Source organism: Salvelinus alpinus, chromosome 6 (assembly GCF_045679555.1).
Source record: "Salvelinus alpinus chromosome 6, SLU_Salpinus.1, whole genome shotgun sequence".
In the NCBI taxonomy this organism is placed as follows: Eukaryota; Metazoa; Chordata; class Actinopteri; order Salmoniformes; family Salmonidae; genus Salvelinus; species Salvelinus alpinus.
Genome location: NC_092091.1, coordinates 5,863,142 through 5,890,908, shown reverse-complemented (window position 1 = coordinate 5,890,908; position 27,767 = coordinate 5,863,142). Strand labels below are relative to the sequence as shown.

The window sequence follows — 27,767 nt, the reverse complement described above, 5'->3', positions numbered from 1 at the left end:
CACCTCCTCAGTCCTTATCCGTGGTACTGTATATTAACCATATACCACACCTCCTCAGTCCTTATTGATTAATTACAACACATAGGTGTATTATAAGGCATTATAAAGGTCATTAACATAATGATACATACTTACTTCATAGAAACTCACCCTTCAGATATTGTAACAACTCACATTTTAACATTCATTATGTCATTTGTTCCATGTTAAGGGCTCTAACCTTGGAACAAAACTATTTGTCTCCCTCTTGCTGTTACATGCAGTTCCTCTCTCTCTTCCTCCATTCCTCTAACCCCTCCCTCCTTCTAACCCCACCCCTCTGGCAGAATCAGGAAGTCCCTCCCCTTCCCACAAACTCTCTTCTTAGGAAACGAAACTGATCTGAGTCTCTCTGTCGTCTGTCTGTGTGAGAGTGAACAACCGTCCAAATGGCTCAACAGGGAGTTCTGCTGGACCAGGACCAGTTCTGTTGTTCTGTCTGTCTGGATCTACTGAAGGAGCCGGTCACCATCCCCTGTGGACACAGTTACTGTAGGAGCTGCATTGAGGGCTGCTGGGATCAGGATGTTCTGAAAGGGGTCTATAGCTGTCCTCAGTGCAGACATACCTTCACTCCAAGGCCTACACTGATGAAAAATAACATGTTGGCTGAGCTGGTGGAGAAACTGAGGAAGACAGGACTCCAGGCTGCTCCCCCTCCTGCTCTGTGCTATGCTGGACCTGGAGATGTGGCGTGTGATGTCTGCACTGGGACCAGAAAGCAGAAATCCCTCATGTCCTGTCTGGTGTGTCTGGCCTCTTACTGTGAGACTCACCTCCAACCTCACTATGAATCTCCTGCTTTCAAGAAGCACAAGCTGGTCAAAGCCACCGCACAACTACAGGAGAAGATCTGCTCTCATCATGACAAACTGCTGGAGGTTTACTGTCGTACCGATCAGCAGTGTATCTGTTATCTGTGTACAATGGATGAACATAAAGGCCATGATACAGTGTCAGCTGCAGCAGAGAGGACTGAGAAACAGGTAAGACCAGAACAACTTGTTGGTGACTGTCTGATAAACAAAGATTTAAAGATACAGTAGGAACTAAATCTGTTTGAATATGAGAGAATTCAAATGAAATCGATCCACAGCAGAACAAATATGAACACAAACCTTGAGTATATAGATATGTTAACCCAGATTCTCCAAATGTATCACCATTTTCTAAAGTCAAACACTATTATCATTCTGAATGGCCTTTCATGAGTCCAAAGTTCAGTCTCAACCCCTTGATACATGTAGGCCCACCATAAAACTATAATCATTCACATAGCAACATAATATCATATTGTAAAGGGACTTCCTCAGGATTGTAGACCTTCCTCTCTATGGGTCCTATGTCACATTACTATACTATTGATCTACTGGACTAATAAAGCTTGATAGCTCATTGAAGAGTGATTCTCCACAGAGGCAGCTGGGGATGAGTCAGCAGAAGGTCCAGCAGAGATTCCAGGAGAGAGAGAATGAGCTGAAGGAGCTCCAACAGGCTGTGGAGTCTTTCAAGGTGAGTATTGTTGACCAGAGGAGACACACCATTTCACTTCTCTCCTCCAATCAGAGAGAGGGAGATGGGCCCCTATCCAATCCCACTGACCCCACTGTTGTGAACAGGCTGTCTGGACCCCTTTCAGAGAATAGACTGTTTAATGTAACTGACGGGATATGAACCCAGGTCTACCGTGGGAGAAACCAACATCTTGACCGTTACACCAAGAGGACATTCCCTATTCGACCGACACTGATTTAGAAGTAGCAGGCGGGGCTACCTCATCACATAACCATGAGTAACCATGACTGACTCATGTCCCCTATATATTAACATGGATCTCTCTCTCTATTCAATTCAATTCAAACCGACTCATATTACAGTCATGTTGCAGCAGTTTGTAGGATGGAGATTCCAAGATGTGGGAAGTGTGCAGGAGGTCATGGGATAGAGGATTGTGTAGTTTCAGTGGATAAAGTTGTGTGTGTCGACTGTAGGGGTGTCCATGTTGCTGGGGATGAGAAGTGTCCGGTGAGAGAGAGGCAGGTTGAGGTGGTAGTAGTGTAGAAGGTGTCGTATACTGAGGCAGTGAAGAAAGTAGAGGAGGATGGGTCAAGGGTGAGGGATCATGAGAGGATCCCTGTGAGTAGTAGATCTGTGCAGCACAGAGGGAAAGGCCAACGAGTGATATATGCTTCAGTAAGGTTGGCTTCTTAACGTTCATAGCAATGGTTATCCACTGTACCACAGAAATGGAACGTACATCACAGACAATAGATGTTGTGGTGGCAGCTGCAGAGAAGTATTTAGTCATACGAGATTTGACTTCAGCAGAATTCCAGGGTGTGTTGAGTGGTGGTGTCCCGTCCTCCCAGGTCGTTGGCATGGTGCAGGAGCAGATAGGGTCAAAGTAGTGGAATGGGGTAGTGGGTTTTTAATGAGTGTAGGGTTAGTTGGCATGGTGCAGGAGCAGATAGGGTCAAAGTAGTGGAATGGGGTAGTGGGTTTTTAATGAGTGTAGGGTTAGTTGGCATGGTGCAGGAGCAGATAGGGTCAAAGTAGTGGAATGGGGTAGTGGGTTTTTAATGAGTGTAGGGTTAGTTGGCATGGTGCAGGAGCAGATAGGGTCAAAGTAGTGGAATGGGGTAGTGGGTTTTTAATGAGTGTAGGGTTAGTTGGCATGGTGCAGGAGCAGATAGGGTCAAAGTAGTGGAATGGGGTAGTGGGTTTTTAATGAGTGTAGGGTTAGTTGGCATGGTGCAGGAGCAGATAGGGTCAAAGTAGTGGAATGGGGTAGTGGGTTTTTAATGAATGTAGTGTTAGTTGGAATGGTGTTACTTAGTATTATCATAATTTCCCCTTTTCCCATTTTGTGTCACAAAGTAAAATAGATTCATATTATAGTCCAGTTGGGGGCGGTAATGCAACATATTGGATGCCAACCACCGTTAAACTCCAAAGAAGAAGAAACGTTATATTATGTCTATGTACAGTGTTGTAACGATGTCTCTCTCTCTCTCATTCCATCACTTTCGTGGTAGTTGGTTGTGTGGGTCTCTGGTTATGAATGGGGTGCTGACAGACAATCGTTGATGGATATTTATAGAGCTCTGATCAGGACGACAATTGATTACAGGTGTATAGTTTATGGAACAGCAGCAAAGACTTGTCTTCAGAAGCTGGACAGAATCCAGTATATAGCTTTAAGGATATGTATTGGTGCATTTAAATCAACATCTGTATGTGTCTAACTAGTGGAGGCAGGTGAGATGCCTTTGGATATACGGCGTAATAAATTGTCATTAGCTTATTGGGTTGAAAGGCTGTGAGGTTGAGCATCCCACTGCTACTGTTCTAGATGACTGTTGGGAATATACTAGTAGACAAGGCAGTGGTTTTGGTTGGACAGTTGGAAAGCTTGCTGATGAGAGTGGTTTGAGGGAGTTGGAGGTTGGCCCTTCTGTGGTGATAGGGGATGTTCCTCCATGGTTACTCCCAGATCCTGTTGTTGATCTAACCCTGGTAGACAAAAGGAAATTATTGGTCAGAAGTCAGTGATGAAGGGAAACTGGTTGACAATTACATTGGTAGAAGTTTCTATGCTTTTTGACCTCTTTTCCCAGATGGATCCAAGGACCCAGATAGTGGGCACACAGGAGCAGGCGTTTACCTTCCTGAATTTGATGTGCAGATATGTAGAAGACTAACAGATGAACTGTCAGTACCCTCAGTTGAACTGTTGGTGATAATAGTACAACCTGTTAGAATTATAGGATGCTCAGATTCTCTGTCTGTATTGAATAGTTTATCATCTGGTAAATCTAGTAGGAGTGACCTACTAAATCAAATCAAATTGTATTAGTCACATGCGCCGAATACAACAGGTGTAGACCTTACAGTGAAATGCTTACTTACGAGATCCTAATCAACAAAAAAAATATATATGGATAAGAATAAGAATTAAAAGTAACAAGTAATTAAAGAGCAGCAGTAAAATAACAATAGCGAGACAATATACAGGGGCGTACCGATACTGAGTCAATGTGGAGGCTATATACAGGGGGTACCGATACTGAGTCAATGTGGAGGCTACATACAGGGGGTACCGGTACAGAGTCAATGTGGAGGCTATATACAGGGGGTACCGGTACAGAGTCAATGTGGAGGCTATATACAGGGGCGTACCGATACTGAGTCAATGTGGAGGCTATATACAGGGGCGTACCGGTACAGAGTCAATGTGGAGGCTATATACAGGGGGTACCGGTACAGAGTCAATGTGGAGGCTATATACAGGGGGTACCGGTACAGAGTCAATGTGGAGGCTATATACAGGGGCGTACCGGTACAGAGTCAATGTGGAGGCTATATACAGGGGTGTACCGGTACAGAGTCAATGTGGAGGCTATATACAGGGGTGTACCGGTACAGAGTCAACGTGGAGGCTATATACAGGGGTGTACCGGTACAGAGTCAAAGTGGAGGCTATATACAGGGTGTACCGGTACAGAGTCAATGTGGAGGCTATATACAGGGGGTACTGGTACAGAGTCAATGTGGAGGCTATATACAGGGGGTACCGGTACAGAGTCAATGTGGAGGCTAAATACAGGGGGTAACGGTACAGAGTCAATGTGGAGACTATATACAGGGGGTACCGGTACAGAGTCAATGTGGAGGCTATATACAGGGGGTACCGGTACAGAGTCAATGTGAAGGCTATATACAGGGGGTACCGCTACAGAGTCAGTGTGGAGGCTATATACAGGGGGTACTGGTACAGAGTCAATGTGGAGACTATATACAGGGGGTACCGGTACAGAGTCAATGTGGAGACTATATACAGGGGGTACCGGTACAGAGTCAATGTGGAGACTATATACAGGGGGTACCGGTACAGAGTCAATGTGGAGACTATATACAGGGGGTACCGGTACAGAGTCAATGTGGAGGCTATATACAGGGGGTACCGGTACAGAGTCAATGTGGAGGCTATATACAGGGGGTACCGGTACAGAGTCAATGTGGAGACTATATACAGGGGGTACCGGTACAGAGTCAATGTGGAGGCTATATACAGGGGGTACCGATACTGAGTCAATGTGGAGGCTATATACAGGGGGTACCGGTACAGAGTCAATGTGGAGGCTATATACAGGGGGTACCGGTACAGAGTCAATGTGGAGGCTATATACAGGGGGTACCGGTACAGAGTCAATGTGGAGGCTATATACAGGGGGAACCGGTACAGAGTCAATGTGGAGGCTATATACAGGGGGTACCGGTACAGAGTCAATGTGGAGACTATATACAGGGGGTACCGGTACAGAGTCAATGTGGAGACTATATACAGGGGGTACCGGTACAGAGTCAATGTGGAGGCTATATACAGGGGGTACCGGTACAGAGTCAATGTGGAGGCTATATACAGGGGGTACCGGTACAGAGTCAATGTGGAGACTATATACAGGGGGTACCGGTACAGAGTCAATGTGGAGGCTATATACAGGGGGTACCGATACTGAGTCAATGTGGAGGCTATATACAGGGGGTACCGGTACAGAGTCAATGTGGAGGCTATATACAGGGGGTACCGGTACAGAGTCAATGTGGAGGCTATATACAGGGGGTACCGGTACAGAGTCAATGTGGAGACTATATACAGGGGGTACCGGTACAGAGTCAATGTGGAGGCTATATACAGCGGGTACCGGTACAGAGTCAATGTGGAGGCTATATACAGGGGGGTACCGATACAGAGTCAATGTGGAGGCTACATACAGGGGGGTACCGATACAGAGTCAATGTGGAGGCTATATACAGGGGGTACCGATACTGAGTCAATGTGGAGACTATATACAGGGGGTACCGGTACAGAGTCAATGTGGAGGCTATATACAGGGGGTACCGGTACAGAGTCAATGTGGAGGCTATATACAGGGGGTACCGGTACAGAGTCAATGTGGAGGCTATATACAGGAGGTACCGGTACAGAGTCAATGTGGAGGCTAAATACAGGGGGTACCGGTACAGAGTCAATGTGGAGACTATATACAGGGGGTACCGGTACAGAGTCAATGTGGAGGCTATATACAGGGGGTACCGATACAGAGTCAATGTGGAGGCTATATACAGGGGGTACCGGTACAGAGTCAATGTGGAGGCTATATACAGGGGGTACCGGTACAGAGTCAATGTGGAGACTATATACAGGGGGTACCGGTACAGAGTCAATGTGGAGGCTATATACAAGGCGTACCGGTACAGAGTCAATGTGGAGGTTATATACAGCGGGTACCGGTACAGAGTCAATGTGGAATGTGGTACCGCTTGCCTTGCGGTAGCAGAGAGAACAGTCTATGACTGGGGTGGCTCGAGTCTTTGACAAATTTTAGGGCCTTCCTCTGACACCGCCTGGTATAGAGGTCCTGGATGGCAGGAAGCTTGGCCTTTTTTGTCATTAGCTTATTGGGTTGAAAGGCTGTGAGGTTGAGCATCCCACTGCTACTGTTCTAGATGACTGTTGGGAATATACTAGTAGACAAGGCAGTGGCTTTGGTTGGACAGTTGTAGGTATTAATGTTATTATGGAGAATTGAGAGAATGGGTGTAGTAGTGAGATTCTGTTGGGTCCCAGCACATTCAGGTGTGGAAGGAAATTAAATTGTAGACCAGTTATCTAAAAGAGCTTTGAAACAAGATATAATTTATATTAATGTTCCACTGGGTAGAGGTGAGGTCAAATGTAAGATCAGAGACATTTTGATAGATGTGTGGCAGAAGAGATGGGACTCTGAGCACAAGGGACATTTATATGTCCTCTAAAGGTCGGTGGACCAAGGATCAAAGGTCAGATTAGGAAGGAAGAGGTGGTGTTTACTCGATTGTGTTTAGGACATTGTACATTGAACTGGTCCTTACATCTGGTTGGCAGCATGTGAATGGTTTGTGTCTGGAGGGTATGGTCAATGAAACGGTGGAGCATGTGTTGTTATATTGTTGTAAGGATGTTGAAGAGAGGGAAAGATTGAAGTGTAGGGTCATTGAGGTTGGACGGGGTTGGGGGGGTTTGGAAGGGATTTGGGGGATGGGGGAGGGTCTATTAGAAGTTAGTAGGACTCTTTTTTATTTTCTCAGAAGTTCTGAGTTAGGTAGGAGGATTTAGAAATGGTGTAAACCGTGATTGGACACACTCCAGCACAGTAGGCGGTGCCATGCACCTTTAACATTGGTTTGTGGACCGCCATTATATCATAGAAGAAGAAGTTGGTCTGTGAGGGTTTTGTGGTTCCTGAGGAGGGCTACTATTCTTTTTTATTTTGGTTTTCAAGTATTTTCAGAATTTATTAAAGCCAAAGCTAAAGCTACCCTAAACAATTCAATATATCAGTCAATATATTTTCTCTGTGATTTGTTGTTTTCCCGTCAACCGTTCCATCGCATCTTAACCGTGTTACCGGGCGGGCACTAGGACCCGGGGGAGGCTGCTGCTGCAGAGGCTGCTGCACCGGTCGTGACGTCAGTCCTACTTGTAGCTCATTGTGGTCAACGTCAGCTGTGGCTCGAGACTGCTAGCTAACGGTTAACGGAGAGGAAAAGACTCTGACAGGACACATTCATGTAGATAGGCTATGATGGCAATTTGTGGTAAGTTACAATAGAGAGAGAGACTTTTCACTACTATAGACTTTGGTCACAATCAAAGCTTTGTTAACCAATAGGTTGTTATGTGAGGCTGCCGGTAAGTTACAGTGTAACAGACGTTGTTATCTAGCTAACGGTAACGTTAACGGTGTCTTTTAAATTCCACATAAGTTATATGGCGATGATATCTAGGTACCAGGAGGGAGGAGAGTAGAGCAGGACCAAGAGGTGTTCTGTACCTGTCTGTCCAGGAGGGAGGAGAGGAGAGCAGGACCAAGAGGTGTTCTGTACCTGTCTGTCCAGGAGGAAGGAGAGTAGAGCAGGACCAAGCGGTGTTCTGTACCTGCCTGTCCAGGAGGGAGGAGAGTAGAGCAGGACCAAGAGGTGTTCTGTACCTGTCTGTCCAGGAGGGAGGAGAGTAGAGCAGGACCAAGAGGTGTTCTGTACCTGTCTGTCCAGGAGGGAGGAGAGTAGAGCAGGACCAAGAGGTGTTCTGTACCTGTCTGTCCAGGAGGGAGTAGAGTAGAGCAGGACCAAGAGGTGTTCTGTACCTGTCTGTTCAGGAGGGGGGACAAGGCCTGGTGGACCTGGAGAGCAGGGTGGCAGCGTTCTGACTCAATGAGGTGCAGAGAGGCAACTGTACCTACACTCTCTCTCTCTCTCTCTCTCTCTCTCTCTCTCTCTCTCTCTCTCTCTCTCTCTCTCTCTCTCTCTCTCTCTCTCTCTCTCTCTCTCTCTCTCTCTCTCTCTCTCTCTCTCTCTCTCTCTCTCTCTCTCTCTCTCTCTCTCTCTCTCTCTCTCTCTCTCTCTCTCTCTCTCTCTCTCTCTCTCTCTCTCTCTCTCTCTGTCTCTCTCTCTCTCTCTCTCTCTCTCTCTCTCTCTCTCTCTCTCTCTCTCTCTCTCTCTCTCTCTCTCTCTCTCTCAATTCAATTCAATTCAATTGACTTTATTGACGTGGCAAGTTATTATTACTTACATTGTCAAAGTATACATATCGAAAAATTTAAATAAAATATATATGTATATATATACACAATATATATATATATTTATATATATACAAAATATATATATATATTTATATATAAATAAATGGTGGAACCAACAGTAATAATAATAGTAGTAGTGGACATGGGATTACCATTAATAACAGCTACAACAACAATATTAATCAGAACAACAATACATTAAATCAATGGTAGTAGACCAGTGTCAACATGACTTGAGAAGACATATGACCTGGTATGAACGACAAAACAAAACTAAGCTAAATGGGAAATATTATCAACATTACTTTGCATTTTTCACTGGCTGTCCCTCAGGTTGTGGCAGGAGGACACATATTTGGCTGCCAAAACTGCACATTTTGGCTTTTCACCCAATAAATATTTGATTTTTTCTTCATCTTTTATAGTTTCAAATTCTTTGTATTGAGTTATAATTTTGGGAAAGAAATATGCTCTTAGGTCTGAGTATTTGTCACAGTGTAGTAGGAAATGCACCTCTGTCTCTACCTCTCCCCTGGAGCAGAGTGAGCACAGCCTGTCCTCTCTGGGCAGCCAGGTTTGTCTGTGACGACCGGTCTCTATAGCCAGACTGTGCTCACTGAGTCTGTACCTAGTCAATGTTTTCCTCAGTTTTCTATCAGTCACAGTGGTCAGATAGTCTGCCACCATGTACTGTCTGTTTAGAGCCAAATAGCATTGAAGTTTACTTTGATTTTTTGTGGTGTCTTTCCAATAGGTTATATATTTTTCTTTTTGTTTTGTGATGATTTGGTTGGGCCAGATTTTCTGAGGGCTGTCCCGAGGCTCTATGGGGTTGGTTTGGGTTGGTGAACTGAGCCTCAGAACTAGCTGGCTGAGGGGACTCTTCTCTGGTTTCATCTCTTGACATTGTAGAGCTGTGTGATGGAATGTTTTGGGGTCACTTGTTTTTAGATGATTGTAAAATTTGATGGCTCTTTTTTCTATTCGAATGAGGAGGGGGTATTGGCCCAATTCTGCCCTACATGCGTTATTTGGAGTTTTTCTTTGTACTTGCAATACAGTCTTGCAAAACTCTGCATGCAATATTTCAATTGGATGTTTGTCCCATTTGGTAAATTCATTATTAGAGAGTGTACCCCATACTTCACTGCCATATAGAGCAATTGGTTCTATAACTGATTGAAAAATTTTGAGCCAGATTCTAATTGGAATTTCAATTTTGATGTTCCTTTTAATGGCATAGAATGCTCTTCTTGCTTTGTCTCTCAGCTCATTCACAGCCATGTGAAAGCTACCTGTGTTGCTGATATTTAGTCCTAGATATGTGTAGTTTTTGGTGTGTTCTAATAGAACTGTGTCCAAATAGAATTTATATTTGTCATCCTTATTTCCCGACCTTTTTTGGAATATCATTATATTTGTTTTTTTTAGGTTAACGGTCAGAGCCCAGGTCTGACAGAACCTGTGAAGACGATCTAGGTGTTGCTGTAACCCCTCTTTAGTGGGAGACAGCAGCACCAGGTCATCTGCGTACAGCAGACACTTGATTTCAGTGTTGTGTAGGGTGATACCAGGTGCTGCCGATTCTTCTAATGTTTTTGCCAATTCATTCATGTAGATGTTAAATAATGTTGGACTTATTGGGCAGCCCTGTTTCACTCCACGCCCCTGAGAGAAGAAGTCTGTTTGCTTGTTGCCAATTTTAACCGCACATTTGTTTTTAGTGTACATTGATTTAATAAAATCATATGTTTTCCCTCCAATACCACTTTCTATTAGTTTATAAAAAAGACCTTCGTGCCAAATTGAATCAAATGCTTTCTTGAAATCTACAAAACACGAGTAGATTTTGCCTTCGTTTTGGTTAACTTGTTTATCAATTAGAGTGTGGAGGGTGTAAATGTGGTCTGTTGTACGATAATTTTTTTGAAATCCAATCTGGCTTCTGCTCAGGACGTTGTGTTCGTCAAGGAAATGATGTAGTCTGCTATTTATAATACTGCAGAGAATTTTCCCCAAGTTGCTGTTAACGCAAATTCCTCTGTAATTATTTGGGTCAAATTTGTCTCCATTTTTATAGATTGGTGTGATCAATCCCTGGTTCCAAATATCGGGGAAAATACCTGCAGTGAGGATAATGTTGAAGAGTTTGAGTATAGCCAATTTGAATTTGTGGTCTGTATATTTGATCATTTCATTTAAAATACCATCAGCACCACAGGCCTTTTTGGGTTGGAGATTGCATAGTTTTTCCAATAATTCTTCTTCTGTAATTGGGGTATCCACAGGATTCTGATAGTCTTTGACTGCTAATTCAAGGATTTGTAATGTTTCTTGTATATCTTTTTGTTCTGGGCTCTTTGTTATATTGCTGTAGAGGTCTGCAAAGTGATTTCTCCACATATCCCCATTTTGGATAGCCAATTCCTCATGATGAGGTTTGTTTAATTTATTCCAATTCTCCCAGAAGTGGTTTGATTCTATGGATTCCTCAATTCCATCCAGCTGATTTCTAATGTGCTGTTCCTTTTTTGTTCTTAGGGTGCGTTTGTATTGCTTCAGTGTTTCCCCATATTGAAGGCGTATATTTTTGTTGTCTGGTTCTCTGTGTTTTTGATTAGATATATTTCTCAATGACTTTCTTAGATTTTTGCAATCATTATCAAACCATTTTTCATTATCTGTTATTTTTGGTTTGCTCTTATGCTTCTTTAGATTAGCCAAGGAGGCTAATTTGTCAAATATAAAGTTTATGTTCCTAACGGCCAAATTTACACCTTCATTGCTGAAGGAGAATGTTAAGGCTAAAAAGTTGTCCAGGAGAGATTGTATTTTTTGGCTACTAATTGCTTTTTGGTAGATGTCTGTACTGTTTGCACTCCATCTATAGGCTTGTTTAGTACCATGTAATTTATTGGGCCGTGATGCTTCATGGTTGGGTTCTGCTCTTCTCAGATACACTGTGATTTTACTGTGGTCTGAGAGAGGTGTTAGTGGGCTGACTGTGAAGGCTCTGAGAGACTCTGGGTTTAGGTCGGTGAGGAAGTAGTCTACAGTGCTGCTGCCAAGGGATGAGCTGTAGGTGTACCTACCAAAAGAGTCTCCTCTCAGCCTGCCATTGACTATGTACAGACCCAGTGTTCGACAGAGCCTCAGGAGCTGTACTCCATTTTTGTTTTTCACTTTGTCATAGTTGTTTCTGTGGGGGTATGTGGGGAGGGAAAGGTTATTGCTTCCTGGTAGGTGTTTATCCCCATGACTGTTAATAGTGTCTTGTTCTTCTGCTGTTCTAGCATTCAGGTCTCCACAGACCAGTACGTTGCCTTGGGCCTGAAAGTGACTAATCTCCCTCTCTAGAATGGAGAAGCTCTCTTCGTTGAAGTAGGGTGACTCTGAGGGGGGAATGTATGTGGCACAGAGGAAGACGTTTTTATCTGTCAAGATAGCTTCCTTGTTGATTTTTAACCAGATAAAGAATTCTCCTGTTTTGATCAATTCGATTGAATTAATTAGTTCAGATTTATACCATATTAGCATTCCCCCTGAGTCTCTGCCCTGTTTGATTCCTTTTAATTTATTGGATGGTATGATTATCTCCCTATAACCTAGTGGACAGCCAGTGGAAACATCACCTCTGCACCATGTTTCCTGTAGTACTACAATATCAACATCATCAATTTCTTTCAGGAAGTCTGGGTTTCTGCTCTTTAGCCCAAAAGCAGAGGACTTCAATCCTTGTAAATTCCAACATGCAACGTAAAAAGACTTCATAACTTTTTTTCTTTTCTTTTCTTTACCTTTCAAAATGAGACAAACACTCACAATCCAAGAAGAACCATTAAAATAGGACTTTTCAATTAAAGTAAACTCTTATTTTGCAAATGTGATTTGTTTATAATTTAAGATAGAATTTGTGTCATGCCACTTGGGTGGATGTAGTGTGAGAATGGTGGAGTTCTTGTGCTCATCTTACCATGACCCTCGGCCCATCACATGTGAGCATAGTAGACTCAGCATTTGTTTAATGTCACTCATTTGGTTGGTGGGGGCTGGGCCAGTTGCTCCTCTCACAGCCTGTGCGTTGCTCTGCCTGCTGGGCTGTGGCTCCTTCAGGTGTGGATCTGCGGTGGGGGGCAGGGGGGTGGGAGGCCTCGTCTGGGTGGCTCTGAAGCTGGGCTGGGGTGGTCTGTGCTGCCCTGGCTGTGGTGGGCATTGAGGTTGGTGGTGCTGTGGTCGTGGCTGGGGGGTCCAGGGTGCTGGTCCGGGATGTTGTCTCGGTGATCTCGGCGGGGTGGAGATTGCTCCGCTGTTCCTGGGTGGAGAGGTCGGGCTGCGGTTTAAAGCGACGTCCTTGAGAGTCTTGGCAAGGATGGGGACTGTCTCCCTGTACAGGTGAACATGGTCATAGAGACAGTCCAGATCGAGGGTGGGATGGTGGGCCAGGTGTACATTGGGTCGCAGGGCACAGTCCCGGGATAGGCTGGCGTTTATTCTTTGGATTGTGGCAGGGTGGAAGTCCCTCCTCTGTAGAAGGGTTGACACTATGATTTTTGTGTTGGGGAAGATTGCGGAGGCCTTCTCAATCACTCCCCGTAGTGAAGTCGCCACCCTCTCCTGCTGAGCACGCAGGTCGTTGCTTCCGGTATGTATGATTATGTGGCTTGGCGACCCGAGATGGGCCTTATCAAGCAGCTCCATGGCACTTTGCGTTGTTGGGCACCACACCTTTCTCGTTATGTGTCTAGGGAAAAGTTTCTTCTCCTGAACATACTTCCCATTTGAGTCCATTAACAGGACGATGTCAGCCAGTGTTTCTTCTGGACTGGGGGGGGCAGAGGGGGGGCTGGTGGGTGTTGGAGCTGGGGTGTGGCTGGTCTGTGTCGGTGCCACTGTCAGTGGGAGGCTGTTCTGTGGGTTGGGGAGGAGGGATGCAGCAGCCAGGGCTGGGGAAGTCTGGCTGGTTGAGCTGGGTTCCTCTGCTGTGTGAGGGCAGGTCATAGGGTGGTGATCTATCTGCTCCTGCAGCCTGTCCTCTGCTCTCTTTCTCTCCTGCAGCTCCTCTCTTAGTGTGGTCAGCTCCTTATTGTTGCTCTGCCTGTCTTTTTGGAGCTCTCTCACCTCCTTTGTTAGATCAGCCAGCTCTCTCTTGAGTCCGTCTCTCTCTTGCTGAACCTCTTTCAGCTGTGTTGCAAGGCTGCTGTCCTGCTCTGTCCTCACCTTGGTTAGGAGCTCCTCTAAGGTGTGGTTGTCTGGTTGCTGTTTGCTCACGCTCTCCCTGAGCAGGACCACCTCCCCCTCCAGTTTGGTGAACTCATCCCTCATGGCAGCCATGGTGGTGAGGAGGGCCTGAGCCTGCTCTGCACTGAGGGGGTCGCTCTCCTCCTGGGGCGTGTCCTCCACTATGGTGGGAAGAGAGGTGCTGGATGTGCCTTTGTGGGTGGGGAGGGTAGAGTTTGTCTTGTGGCAGGGCATGTCACTGGTGGTGTTCTTCTCTCTCTCCACTCTCTCCTTAATGGTCTGAAAGTCTGTTTCAAACAGCCTAATGTTACCTTGCACCATGACAGTTCCAGTCTTGTAGAGGTTGATTGTTATCATGGTGCTGTCAGGGTCATCTGTCTCTTTGATTTTCAGCTTCCACCCATTACAGATTCCCTCTTTCTTTATGCATGGGTAGTGAGAGCAGACTGCTCTGCTCTCTCTCTCTCTCTCTCTCTCTCTCTCAACAGCGCTCTGCACAGGCAGCAGTGGAGGACAGTGATCAGATCTTTACTGAGCTGATCCGCTCCATTGAGAGAAGGAGCTCTGAGGTGAAGGAGCTGATCAGAGCCCAAGAGAAGGCTCAAGTGAGTCAAGCTGAAGGACTCCTGGAGCAACTGAAGCAGGAGATAGCTGAGCTGAGGAAGAGAAGCACTGAGCTGGAGCAGCTCTCACACACAGAGGATCACATCCATTTCCTCCAGGTAACTAAACTGTCTTGTTACATGTGATATGAAATTAACTTCATGTGAAACTATTCATCTACATCATTATGTTGTCCTGTGTGTCTCTCTGTCCCTGTCTCTCTCTCTGTCCGTCCCTCTCTCTCTGTGTCTCTCTCTCTGTCCGTCCTTTTCTCTCTGTCCGTCCCTCTCTCTCTGTCCGTCCCTCTCTCTCTGTCCGTCCCTCTCTCTCCCACTGTCCGTCCCTCTCTCTCTCTCTGTGTCTCTCTCTCTGTCCGTCCTTTTCTCTCTGTCCGTCCTTTTCTCTCTGTCCGTCCTTTTCTCTCTGTCCGTCCCTCTCTCTCTGTCCGTCCCTCTCTCTCCCACTGTCCGTCCCTCTCTCTCTCTCTGTGTCTCTCTCTCTGTCTGTCCTTTTCTCTCTGTCCGTCCTTTTCTCTCTGTCCGTCCCTCTCTCTCTGTCCGTCCCTCTCTCTCTGTCCGTCCTTTTCTCTCTGTCCGTCCCTCTCTCTCTGTCCGTCCCTCTCTCTCTGTCCGTCCCTCTCTCTCTCTCTGTCCGTCCCTCACTCTCTGTCCGTCCCTCTCTCTCTGTCCGTCCCTCTCTCTCTCTCTGTCCGTCCCTCACTCTCTCTCTCTCTCTGTCCGTCCCTCACTCTCTCTCTCTCTCTGTCCGTCCCTCTCTCTCTCTCTCTGTCCGTCCCTCTCTCTCTCTCTGTCCGTCCCTCTCTCTCTCTCTCTGTCCGTCCCTCTCTCTCTCTCTCTCTCCGTCCCTCTCTCTCTCTCTGTCCGTCCCTCTCTCTCCCACTGTCCGTCCCTCTCTCCCACTGTCCGTCCCTCTCTCTCCCTCTCTCCCTCCCTCTCTCTCCCCCTGTCCTTCCCTCTCTCTCCCTCTGTCCTTCCCTCTCTCTCCCTCTGTCCTTCTCTCTGTCCTCTCTCTCTCTCTTTGTCCTTCTCTCTCTCTCTCTCTCTCTCTCTCTCTCTCTCTCTCTGTGTCTCTCTCTCTCTCTGTGTCTCTCTCTCTCTTTGTCCTTCTCTCTCTCTCTCTCTCTCTCTCTCTCTGTCCCTCCCTCTCTCTCTGTCCGTCCCTCTCTCTCTGTCCGTCCCTCTCTCTCTGTCCGTCCCTCTCTCTGTCCGTCCCTCTCTCTCTGTCCGTCCCTCTCTCTCCCACTGTCCGTCCCTCTCTCTCTCTCTGTGTCTCTCTCTCTGTCCGTCCTTTTCTCTCTGTCCGTCCTTTTCTCTCTGTCCGTCCCTCTCTCTCTGTCCGTCCCTCTCTCTCTGTCCGTCCCTCTCTCTCTGTCCGTCCCTCTCTCTCCGTCCGTCCCTCTCTCTCTCTCTCTCTGTCCGTCCCTCTCTCTCTCTCTCTCTGTTCGTCCCTCTCTCTCTCTCTTTGTCCGTCCCTCTCTCTCTCTCTGTCCGTCCCTCTCTCTCTCTCTGTCCGTCCCTCTCTCTCTCTGTCCGTCCCTCTCTCTCTCTCTGTCCGTCCCTCTCTCTGTCCCTCTGTCTCTCTCTCTCTGTCCGTCCCTCCCTCTCCCTCTGTCCGTCCCTCTCTCTCCCTCTGTCCGTCCCTCTCTCTCCCACTGTCCGTCCCTCTCTCTCCCACTGTCCGTCCCTCTCTCTGTCCCTCTGTCTCTCTCTCTCTGTCCGTCCCTCTCTCTCCCTCTGTCCGTCCCTCTCTCTCCCTCTGTCCTTCCCTCTCTCTCCCTCTCTCTCCCTCTCTGTCTCTGTCCGTCTCTGTCCCTCCCCCTCTTTGTCCTTCTCTGTCCACCTCTCTCTCTGTCCCTCTCTCTCTTGCTCGCTCTCTCTGTCCCTCTTTCTCTCTGTCCCTCTTTCTCTCTGTCCCTCTTTCTCTCTGTCCCTCTTTCTCTCTGTCCCTCTTTCTCTCTGTCCCTCTTTCTCTCTGTCCCTCTTTCTCTCTGTCCCTCTCTCTTTCTCTCTGTCCCTCTCTCTTTCTCTCTGTCCCTCTCTCTCTCTCCTGTCTCTCTGTCCCTCTCTCTCTCTCTTTGTCCCTCTCTCTCTCTCTTTGTCCCTCTCTCTCTCTCTTTGTCCCTCTCTCTCTCTCTCGCTCTGTCCCTCTCTCTCTCTCTGTCCCTCTCTCTCTCTCTCTGTCCTTCTCTCTCTTTCTCTCTCTCTGTCTCTCTCTGTCCCTCTCTCTCTCTCTCTGTCCTTCTCTCTCTCTCTCTCTCTCTCTGTGTCTCTCTCTCTCTCTGTCCTTCTCTCTCTCTCTGTCCTTCTCTCTCTCTCTGTCCGTCTCTCTCTCTGTCCGTCTCTCTCTCTCTGTCCGTCTCTCTCTCTCTGTCCGTCCCTCTCTCTTTGTCCGTCCCTTTCTCTCTCTCTGTCCGTCCCTCTCTCTCTCTCTCTGTCCGTCCCTCTCTCTCTCTCTGTCCGTCCCTCTCTCTCTCTCTGTCCGTCCCTCTCTCTCTCTCTGTCCGTCCCTCTCTCTCTCTCTGTCCGTCCCTCTCTCTGTCCCTCTGTCTCTCTCTCTCTGTCCGTCCCTCCCTCTCCCTCTGTCCGTCCCTCCCTCTCCCTCTGTCCGTCCCTCTCTCTCCCTCTGTCCGTCCCTCTCTCTCTCTGTCCGTCCCTCTCTTTCTCTCTGTCCGTCCCTCTCTCTCTCTGTCCGTCCCTCTCTCTCTCTCTGTCCGTCCCTCTCTCTGTCCCTCTGTCTCTCTCTCTCTGTCCGTCCCTCCCTCTCCCTCTGTCCGTCCCTCTCTCTCCCTCTGTCCGTCCCTCTCTCTCCCACTGTCCGTCCCTCTCTCTCCCTCTGTCCGTCCCTCTCTCTGTCCCTCTGTCTCTCTCTCTCTGTCCGTCCCTCTCTCTCCCTCTGTCCGTCCCTCTCTCTCCCTCTGTCCTTCCCTCTCTCTCCCTCTCTCTCCCTCTGTCTCTGTCCGTCTCTGTCCCTCCCCCTCTTTGTCCTTCTCTGTCCACCTCTCTCTCTGTCCCTCTCTCTCTTGCTCGCTCTCTCTGTCCCTCTTTCTCTCTGTCCCTCTTTCTCTCTGTCCCTCTTTCTCTCTGTCCCTCTTTCTCTCTGTCCCTCTTTCTCTCTGTCCCTCTTTCTCTCTGTCCCTCTTTCTCTCTGTCCCTCTCTCTTTCTCTCTGTCCCTCTCTCTTTCTCTCTGTCCCTCTCTCTCTCTCTCTGTCCCTCTCTCTCTCTCTTTGTCCCTCTCTCTCTCTCTTTGTCCCTCTCTCTCTCTCTTTGTCCCTCTCTCTCTCTCTCGCTCTGTCCCTCTCTCTCTCTCTCTGTCCCTCTCTCTCTCTCTCTGTCCTTCTCTCTCTTTCTCTCTCTCTGTCTCTCTCTGTCTGTCCTCTCTCTCTCTCTCTCTGTCCTTCTCTCTCTCTCTCTCTCTCTCTGTGTCTCTCTCTCTCTCTGTCCTTCTCTCTCTCTCTGTCCGTCTCTCTCTCTCTGTCCGTCTCTCTCTCTCTGTCCGTCTCTCTCTCTCTGTCCGTCCCTCTCTCTTTGTCCGTCCCTTTCTCTCTCTCTGTCCGTCCCTCTCTCTCTCTCTCTGTCCGTCCCTCTCTCTCTCTCTCTGTCCGTCCCTCTCTCTCTCTCTGTCCGTCCCTCTCTCTCTCTCTGTCCGTCCCTCTCTCTCTCTCTGTCCGTCCCTCTCTCTCTCTCTGTCCGTCCCTCTCTCTGTCCCTCTGTCTCTCTCTCTCTGTCCGTCCCTCTCTCTCTCTCTGTCCGTCCCTCTCTCTCTCTCTGTCCGTCCCTCTCTCTGTCCCTCTGTCTCTCTCTCTCTGTCCGTCCCTCCCTCTCCCTCTGTCCGTCCCTCCCTCTCCCTCTGTCCGTCCCTCTCTCTCCCTCTGTCCGTCCCTCTCTCTCTCTGTCCGTCCCTCTCTTTCTCTCTGTCCGTCCCTCTCTCTCTCTGTCCGTCCCTCCCTCTCCCTCTGTCCGTCCCTCTCTCTCCCTCTGTCCGTCCCTCTCTCTCCCACTGTCCGTCCCTCTCTCTCCCTCTGTCCGTCCCTCTCTCTCCCTCTGTCCTTCCCTCTCTCTCCCTCTGTCCTTCCCTCTCTCTCCCTCTGTCTCTGTCCGTCTCTGTCCCTCCCCCTCTTTGTCCTTCTCTGTCCACCTCTCTCTCTGTCCCTCTTTCTCTCTGTCCCTCTTTCTCTCTGTCCCTCTTTCTCTCGGTCCCTCTTTCTCTCTGTCCCTCTTTCTCTCTGTCCCTCTTTCTCTCTGTCCCTCTCTCTCTCTTTGTCCCTCTCTCTCTCTCTTTGTCCCTCTCGCTCTCTGTCCCTCTCTCTCTCTCTTTGTCCCTCTCTCTCTCTCTTTGTCCCTCTCTCTCTCTCTTTGTCCCTCTCTCTCTCTCTTTGTCCCTCTCTCTCTGTCTCTCTCTGTCCCTCTCTCTCCCACTGTCCGTCCCTCTCTCTCCCACTGTCCGTCCCTCTCTCTCCCTCTGTCCTTCCCTCTCTCTCCCTCTGTCCTTCCCTCTCTCTCCCTCTGTCTCTGTCCGTCTCTGTCCCTCCCCCTCTTTGTCCTTCTCTGTCCACCTCTCTCTCTGTCCCTCTTTCTCTCTGTCCCTCTTTCTCTCTGTCCCTCTTTCTCTCTGTCCCTCTTTCTCTCTGTCCCTCTTTCTCTCTGTCCCTCTTTCTCTCTGTCCTTCTCTCTCTCTCTCTGTCTCTCTCTCTCTCTGTGTCTCTCTCTCTCTCTGTGTCTCTCTCTCTGTCCGTCTCTCTCTCTCTGTCCGTCCCTCTCTCTCTGTCCGTCCCTCTCTCTCTGTCCGTCCTTCTCTCTCCGTCCGTCCCTCTCTCTCTCTCTGTCCGTCCCCCTCTCTCTCTCTCTCTGTTCGTCCCTCTCTCTCTCTCTGTCCGTCCCTCTCTCTCTCTGTCTGTCCGTCCCTCTCTCTCTCTCTGTCCGTCCCTCTCTCTCTGTCCGTCCCTCTCTCTCTCTCTTTGTCCCTCTCTCTCTCTCTCTGTCCCTCTCTCTCTCTCTCGCTCTCTCCCTCTCTCCTTCTCTGTCCCTTCTTTGTCCCTCTCTCTCTCTTGCTTCTCTTGCTCTGTCCCTCTGTCTCTCTCTCTCTGTCTCTCTCTCTCTGTCTTTCTCTCCTCTCTCTCCCTCTGTCCCTCTCTCTCTCTCTCCAGAGTTATCAGTCTCTCTCCAGTATCAGTGTATCTTCAGACTTACCCAGCATCGTTGTCCGTCCTCTTCAGTACTTTGGAGATGTGAGTAAGACTGTGTCTGAACTGAGAGAGAAACTAGAAGACTTCCTTAAAGGAGAATGGACCAAGATCTCCACTACAGGTGTGTTGAAAACAATAAGAACATCAACTTTAGACCATTGAAAGTTCCCTACTAGTCATATACATGTGGAATATGGTCTGATGATAACATTCCCTCTCTCTGTCAATGTGTTTGTGTCTCTGTAGTGAATATAGTGGATGTTGTACTGCCTCCAGAGCCCAAGACCAGAGAACAGTTGTTACAATGTGAGTCTCTTTATTGTGAAGTAACTAACAGTCTCTTTTTACTGACACTCCTAACAATCCCTCTAGAAATATATAGCAATAGTAGATCTAATCAAAGACTGGGTATCTATCTGACTCCTCATATTTCTCTGATTTGATCTCTGCTGTGCTCTAATCAAAGACAGGGTAGATACAGTATCTGACTTAACTTATTGTTCTGACTCCCCTCATTGGTCTCTGCTCTGCTCTTCTCCCAGATTCCTGTCAGCTCACACTGGACCCAAACACAGCACACACACACCTCTCTCTGTCTGAAGGGAACAGAAAGGTGACCTTTACACGCCAAGTCCAACCATATCCTGACCATCCAGACAGATTCACCAACTACATTCAGGTTCTGTGTAGAGAGGGTCTGTCTGGACGCTGTTACTGGGAGGTGGAGTGGAGTGGGGAGTGGGTTTATACAGCAGTCTCATATAAAGACATCAGCAGAACAGAGACAGATGGTGGATTTGGATACAATGACAAGTCCTGGAGTTTACAGTACTCTAGAGGTGGTTATTGTTTCAGACACAATAATGTTGAGACTGAAGTATCAGGCCCTCAGTCCTCCAGAGTAGGAGTGTACCTGGATCACAAGGCAGGTACTCTGTCCTTCTACAGTGTCTCTGACACAATGACCCTCCTCCACAGAGTCCAGACCACATTCACTCAGACCCTCTATCCTGGGTTTCATCTCACTGGTACTGCTGAGCTGGTTAAACAGGACTAGGGTCCACATAGATACTAGTCATGCTGGTGTAGTCTATAGCTGAGCTGGTTAAACTGTAGTAGGGTCCACATAGATACTAGTCATGCTGGTGTAGTCTATAGCTGAGCTGGTTAAACTGTAGTAGGGTCCACATAGATACTAGTCATGCTGGTGTAGTCTATAGCTGAGCTGGTTAAACTGTAGTAGGGTCCACATAGATACTAGTCATGCTGGTGTAGTCTATAGCTGAGCTGGTTAAACTGTAGTAGGGTCCACATAGATACTAGTCATGCTGGTGTAGTCTATAGCTGATCTGGTTAAACTGTAGTAGGGTCCACATAGATACTAGTCATGCTGGTGTAGTCTATAGCTGAGCTGGTTAAACTGTAGTAGGGTCCACATAGATACTAGTCATGCTGGTGTAGTCTATAGCTGAGCTGGTTAAACTGTAGTAGGATCCACATAGATACTAGTCATGCTGGTGTAGTCTATAGCTGAGCTGGTTAAACTGTAGTAGGGTCCACATAGATACTAGTCATGCTGGTGTAGTCTATAGCTGAGCTGGTTAAACTGTAGTAGGATCCACATAGATACTAGTCATGCTGGTGTAGTCTATAGCTGAGCTGGTTAAACTGTAGTAGGGTCCACATAGATACTAGTCATGCTGGTGTAGTCTATAGCTGAGCTGGTTAAACTGTAGTAGGGTCCACATAGATACTAGTCATGCTGGTGTAGTCTATAGCTGAGCTGGTTAAACTGTAGTAGGGTCCACATAGATACTAGTCATGCTGGTGTAGTCTATAGCTGAGCTGGTTAAACTGTAGTATGGTCCACATAGATACTAGTCATGCTGGTGTGGTCTATAGCTGAGCTGGTTAAACTGTAGTAGGGTCCACATAGATACTAGTCATGCTGGTGTAGTCTATAGCTGAGCTGGTTAAACTGTAGTAGGGTCCACATAGATACTAGTCATGCTGGTGTGGTCTATAGCTGAGCTGGTTAAACTGTAGTAGGGTCCACATAGATACTAGTCATGCTGGTGTAGTCTATAGCTGAGCTGGTTAAACTGTAGTAGGGTCCACATAGATACTAGTCATGCTGGTGTAGTCTATAGCTGAGCTGGTTAAACTGTAGTAGGGTCCACATAGATACTAGTCATGCTGGTGTAGTCTATAGCTGAGCTGGTTAAACTGTAGTAGGGGCCACATAGATACTAGTCATGCTGGTGTAGTCTATAGCTGAGCTGGTTGAACTGTAGTAGGGTCCACATAGATACTAGTCATGCTGGTGTAGTCTATAGCTGAGCTGGTTAAACTGTAGTAGGGTCCACATAGATACTAGTCATGCTGGTGTAGTCTATAGCTGAGCTGGTTAAACTGTAGTAGGGTCCACATAGATACTAGTCATGCTGGTGTAGTCTATAGCTGAGCTGGTTAAACTGTAGTAGGGTCCACATAGATACTAGTCATGCTGGTGTAGTCTATAGCTGAGCTGGTTAAACTGTAGTAGGGTCCACATAGATACTAGTCATGCTGGTGTAGTCTATAGCTGAGCTGGTTAAACTGTAGTAGGGTCCACATAGATACTAGTCATGCTGGTGTAGTCTATAGCTGAGCTGGTTAAACTGTAGTAGGGTCCACATAGATACTAGTCATGCTGGTGTAGTGTATAGCTGAGCTGGTTAAACTGTATTAGGGTCCACATAGATACTAGTCATGCTGGTGTAGTCTATAGCTGAGCTGGTTAAACTGTAGTAGGGTCCACATAGATACTAGTCATGCTGGTGTAGTCTATAGCTGAGCTGGTTAAACTGTAGTAGGGTCCACATAGATACGAGTCATGCTGGTGTAGTCTATAGCTGAGCTGGTTAAACTGTAGTAGAGTCCACATAGATACTAGTCATGCTGGTGTAGTCTATAGCTGAGCTGGTTAAACTGTAGTAGGGTCCACGTAGATACTAGTCATGCTGGTGTAGTCTATAGCTGAGCTGGTTAAACTGTAGTAGAGTCCACATAGATACTAGTCATGCTGGTGTAGTCTATAGCTGAGCTGGTTAAACTGTAGTAGAGTCCACATAGATACTAGTCATGCTGGTGTAGTCTATAGCTGAGCTGGTTAAACTGTAGTAGGGTCCACATAGATACTAGTCATGCTGGTGTAGTCTATAGCTGAGCTGGTTAAACTGTAGTAGAGTCCACATAGATACTAGTCATGCTGGTGTAGTCTATAGCTGAGCTGGTTAAACTGTAGTAGGGTCCACATAGATACTAGTCATGCTGGTGTAGTCTATAGCTGAGCTGGTTAAACTGTAGTAGGGTCCACATAGATACTAGTCATGCTGGTGTAGTCTATAGCTGAGCTGGTTAAACTGTAGTAGGGTCCACATAGATACTAGTCATGCTGGTGTAGTCTATAGCTGAGCTGGTTAAACTGTAGTAGGGTCCACATAGATACTAGTCATGCTGGTGTAGTCTATAGCTGAGCTGGTTAAACTGTAGTAGGGTCCACATAGATACTAGTCATGCTGGTGTAGTCTATAGCTGAGCTGGTTAAACTGTAGTAGGGTCCACATAGATACTAGTCATGCTGGTGTAGTCTATAGCTGAGCTGGTTAAACTGTAGTAGGGTCCACATAGATACTAGTCATGCTGGTGTAGTCTATAGCTGAGCTGGTTAAACTGTAGTAGGGTCCACATAGATACTAGTCATGCTGGTGTAGTCTATAGCTGAGCTGGTTAAACTGTAGTAGGGTCCACATAGATACTAGTCATGATGGTGTAGTCTATAGCTGAGCTGGTTAAACTGTAGTAGGGTCCACATAGATACTAGTCATGCTGGTGTAGTCTATAGCTGAGCTGGTTAAACTGTAGTAGAGTCCACATAGATACTAGTCATGCTGGTGTAGTCTATAGCTGAGCTGGTTAAACTGTAGTAGAGTCCACATAGATACTAGTCATGCTGGTGTAGTCTATAGCTGAGCTGGTTAAACTGTAGTAGGGTCCACATAGATACTAGTCATGCTGGTGTAGTCTATAGCTGAGCTGGTTAAACTGTAGTAGGGTCCACATAGATACTAGTCATGCTGGTGTAGTCTATAGCTGAGCTGGTTAAACTGTAGTAGGGTCCACATAGATACTAGTCATGCTGGTGTAGTCTATAGCTGAGCTGGTTAAACTGTAGTAGGGTCCACATAGATACTAGTCATGCTGGTGGTGATGGTAACCAGATGTGATGAATTATAATTCATTGTTTTCATATTTTTTTAATTACAATGTTTTAATCTTGTACATTTCCATGAATCATGATGTCTGGTGTTGATGTATATTGGTTGTCATTCAGAACCATTGATATGTTTTCTCAGTTGGTTCTCTGTCTCTATGTAATTCTCCTCAGTATCATTGATCAGCTTGTTGGTCCTAATTGATGTGTTCTCTGTCACCTGGAGCTGCATGGAAAATGGTCCAGGAACTAAAGGACAATTCAGGACTAGTCAGCCCACTACAAGCTGGTATCACTTACTTTCTACTAAACTATATGGACTGGTTTCCCAGACACAGATTAATCCTAGTCCTGGACTAAAAAGTATGTTCAATGTAGATGTCCAGGAAACCGTCCCTAAATGTGTCATCTTTCATCCTCCCATACTGCTCAGTCCAGCAACATTAAACCTGTCCAGCAGGTGGTGCTATTGACCAAACAATAAAACCAGCAGATATCTTGACTTGCCACTCAGTATATCAGTAATGTTCAGAATAGTACTTTAATATCATTGGAGATTGATGGTCTTTTTAATCCACTATCCAGAGTCAGGAACAGATGAAGTTAGGTCTGCTACTGTTCAGTGATTAAATATGATTTATGGTGATGGGAAATAATAAAAAACACTAAACTTCATCTAGTAATAGTTTTCCTTTGTTATTTATTCCAAAGTGTGTCTTTAACTTGTAAATGTATTGTGTGGAGGTGAGCTAGTGGTGTGGCTGATAGAATAGAATGAAAAGGGAGGAGGGGAGGAAGAGGGGAGGAGTGAAGGGCTGTTCAAGAAACCAGATGAGGAAGAGGAAGATGTTCAGGGGAATTACTGTCTCTGTTCCAAATGGTTCCCTATTCCCTACGTAGTGCACTACGGTGCTTCTGACCAGGTCTAAAGTAGTGTTCTACGTAGGGAATAGGGTGTAGATTTATTACAATATCATGCTTTAGTGTTTGGCACAAAAATATATTAGATCTCCACCCCCCCACTTCCTGTCTGTCATCCCCCAGTTCTGTTAAGACTTCCTCTCATTGAACTGGGCCTCATTCTAAATGGTCACTTTGTATTGATAGTCCATACTGGTCTTTACTATGGTTCTACATACAGTATCTGTATTGATAGTCCATACTTGGCTTTACTATGGTTCTACATACAGTACCTGTATTGATAGTCCATACTTGGCTTTACTATGGTTCTACATACAGTACCTGTATTGATAGTCCATACTGGTCTTTACTATGGTTCTACATACAGTACCTGTATTGATGAGGGCCTCATCATCCGGCTGCAAAAAGAAAGCCAGGGACTGCAGTGTGCTCCAGTCTCCAGCAGGGGGCAGTAAAACCCTATGGACCTGAAAGGGACTGCAGTGTGCTCCAGTCTCCAGCAGGGGGCAGTAAAACCCTATGGACCTGAAAGTGAAAATCAAAGGTGAATTTACATTGATGTTTCCACGGAGACCTGAATCATATCCACGAGGCACCAAACTGAAGAAAAATAACTGAAACAGGGAGGGACTAACTGAACTAAAATAATTATGTTGCTAAATGTTTTGCTACAGTGTTCTCTAACGAATACGACCCTGGATTCAAATACTATTTGAAATCTTACAAATACTTTGAGCATTTCCTTTAGTCCTCCAGGTGGGCGGGGTTTGTTTGTACTTTTAGGACTTTTCTATTGGTTCCATTACAACAAACTCAATCAACCACTGCTTATTAAATATTCAACATTATTTTAACGCAGGTGTGTTTCCACGTGCAATAAGCCTGTAACGTCTTGTATGATCTCATCAGGTAAAGGTGTGTCAAATGGAAGGGCAAGTCTCACCACTGAGAGGAAAACATCACTGGTCCACCTCTGCATCAGGTCAGCTATGTTGATCAGTACTGTCCCAGGGATGCTGGGAGCAGAGATGAACTCCCCTGACCTGGTACCACCTATGGAGTTGTCATTTTAATATCAGTTTAACCCCATTACTGCTATAACACATAAACCATGTCAATAGAATAAAATTGATCCAGGCACCATTTTCTCAATAATAGATTTCATCACAGGTCACATGGTAAGTTTGTTAATATCTCAAAGTATCATATCTCAAAAAGCCAAACTAACAATTTCTCACTAGCTATCTCCTCTTCCACACATCACAGGGTATATATTCTATGTCAGACTGTTTTGTTTGTATGCAGGGGTTGAGTTATTTGAATTAACAAATGACAATGGGGTTTCCGTTCTTGTATTGAAGTGATTGGATTAGGAGATGAAAGGGCGGGTAAAGTTCAGTGATGTGTTGGTGAGTTGGTCTGAAGACACTGTAGAGAGTGGACTGGAATGTGTTCAGGAGAACATGAAATACATCTGTTCCGTTTATTATAAGTACGCTTCGGAGTCTTTAGTAAAAGATCCCAGCATCTCAGGATGCAACATTGTCAAGGGGGAAGGATAATGACCATTAAAAACAACACAAATACAGAGATGAAAACAAGCAGACGTCCATTTTTAAAAAGCCAGAGTACAAACACTGTCTAAACTCTGTCCCACTCCCACAATAATATTACCCAGGAATACACTGTCTAAACTCTGTCCCACTCCCACAATAATATGATCCAGGAATACACTGTCTCAGCTCTGTCCCACTCCCACAATAATATTACCCAGGAATACACTGTCTCAGCTCTGTCCCACTCCCACAATAATATGACCCAGGAATACACTGTCTCAGCTCTGTCCCACTCCCACAATAATATGACCCAGGAATACACTGTCTAAACTCTGTCCCACTCCCACAATAATATGACCCAGGAATACACTGTCTAAACTCTGTCCCACTCCCACAATAATATTACCCAGGAATACACTGTCTCAGCTCTGTCCCACTCCCACAATAATATGACCCAGGAATACACTGTCTCAGACATGAGGGCCAGGCTCTGTTGGAGGACAACAATATGTACCAGAAGGTGTGTGTGTTCACTCTACCAGGGCTGCTGAAGAGCCTGGTCACATGTGTAACGTATCCTTGGGTCCTTCTCTATCAGGTGGACTAGAAAGTCTTTATCTAAAAAACACCACAGGGACACACAACCAATTCTGTCCCTCTCATCTGAGAGACAAGATGTAAAAAGACTGAAGACTGGACATACTTGACGTATATGTGGGAACAGTCACACTTACAGGACCAGAGGAGGACTGGACTGCTACCTACAAGACTAATGGAACTAAGGTTCAGGTTGTCATAGTAAAGGGGGGAAAAACAGCCATCATTGGGTTAAAGTCATGTGACTTACTGGGTCTAGTGAAACGGGTTCATATGGTGAAATGACTCATGTTGAGGATGCAGATGCTGATGTTTTTCAGGGACGAGGAAAACTCAAGGTGCAGCACAACATGGAGTTACAACAGACAGATAGACCAGGGATCCATGTACCTAGAAAGGTCTCATTATCACTAAGAGACCAGCTAAAAGCAGAGATACTGTAGACCAGGGATCCATATACCTAGAAAGATCTCATTATCACTAAGAGACCAGCTAAAAGCAGAGATACTGTAGACCAGGGATCCATGTACCTAGAAAGATCTCATTATCACTAAGAGACCAGCTAAAAGCAGAGATACTGTAGACCAGGGATCCATGTACCTAGAAAGGTCTCATTATCACTAAGAGACCAGCTAAAAGCAGAGATACTGTAGACCAGGGATCCATGTACCTAGAAAGGTCTCATTATCACTAAGAGACCAGCTAAAAGCAGAGATACTGTAGACCA

The 27,767-nt window shown here is 46.4% G+C and overlaps 1 protein-coding gene across 3 annotated transcripts; it reads left to right on the top strand.

The window, feature by feature from the left end:
• The first annotated feature begins 54 nt into the window (after positions 1 to 54).
• Positions 55 to 27,475, top strand: LOC139577460 (tripartite motif-containing protein 16-like). 3 transcript variants are annotated; one of them, XM_071404473.1, is made up of 6 exons: positions 55 to 1,025; positions 1,456 to 1,551; positions 14,393 to 14,626; positions 19,673 to 19,832; positions 19,958 to 20,017; positions 25,797 to 27,475. In XM_071404473.1, the coding sequence occupies exons 1-6, from the start codon at positions 429 to 431 to the stop codon at positions 25,958 to 25,960; spliced, it is 1,311 nt and encodes a 436-aa protein (XP_071260574.1). In that variant the 5' UTR covers positions 55 to 428; the 3' UTR covers positions 25,961 to 27,475. The 3 variants fall into 3 exon arrangements, 2 of the variants coding, with proteins under 2 accessions (XP_071260574.1, XP_071260573.1); XM_071404472.1 differs by lacking the exon at positions 25,797 to 27,475 and adding an exon at positions 20,254 to 20,908 and having other exon boundaries at positions 84 to 1,025; XR_011675300.1 differs by lacking the exons at positions 55 to 1,025; positions 1,456 to 1,551; positions 19,673 to 19,832; positions 19,958 to 20,017; positions 25,797 to 27,475 and adding an exon at positions 7,103 to 7,680 and having other exon boundaries at positions 14,393 to 14,492.
• Positions 27,476 to 27,767: the final 292 nt, after the last annotated feature.